The sequence below is a fragment of the Cariama cristata genome, unplaced genomic scaffold (genome assembly GCF_000690535.1).
Source record: "Cariama cristata isolate BGI_N322 unplaced genomic scaffold, ASM69053v1 scaffold23714, whole genome shotgun sequence".
Taxonomy (NCBI): domain Eukaryota; kingdom Metazoa; phylum Chordata; class Aves; order Cariamiformes; family Cariamidae; genus Cariama; species Cariama cristata.
In genome coordinates, this window is record NW_009612689.1 from 26,648 (window position 1) to 26,918 (window position 271).

At 63.8% G+C, this 271-nt stretch overlaps 1 protein-coding gene across 1 annotated transcript in view; it reads right to left on the reverse strand.

Annotated features, from left to right (window-relative positions):
* LOC104160594 (probable E3 ubiquitin-protein ligase TRIM8) overlaps nucleotides 1–271 on the reverse strand; it is a gene marked incomplete at its 3' end in the record, with an annotated part of 27,367 nt that overhangs the window by 26,643 nt on the left and 453 nt on the right. The window contains exon 2 of the mRNA XM_009698754.1: nucleotides 146–265. Within this exon, the coding sequence (XP_009697056.1) occupies nucleotides 146–265 (120 nt within the window). The remainder of the gene's footprint in view (nucleotides 1–145; nucleotides 266–271) is intronic.

Genomic DNA, 271 nt, shown 5'->3' on the forward strand with positions numbered 1-271 from the left:
GGCTGGATTTTGTGTAGGCCCTACACACACCCACAGAGGCCTCTGGGGAACAAACACAGCAGGGGAGAGGGCGTCCAGGGAGAAAGGTGCCCCTCACCCCACCCCAAGCTGGACAAACCCACGTCCCCACGAAGGTCCAACTTACCCTGATCTCATTGCGGCGGATCTCCACGTCGCAGACCGAGTGTCCCTGGTGGGCCCCGCTGTAGTAGCAGCAGAACTGGCAGACGGCCACCTGCTCCGCCCAGCAGTGGGACAGGCGGCACGGGTG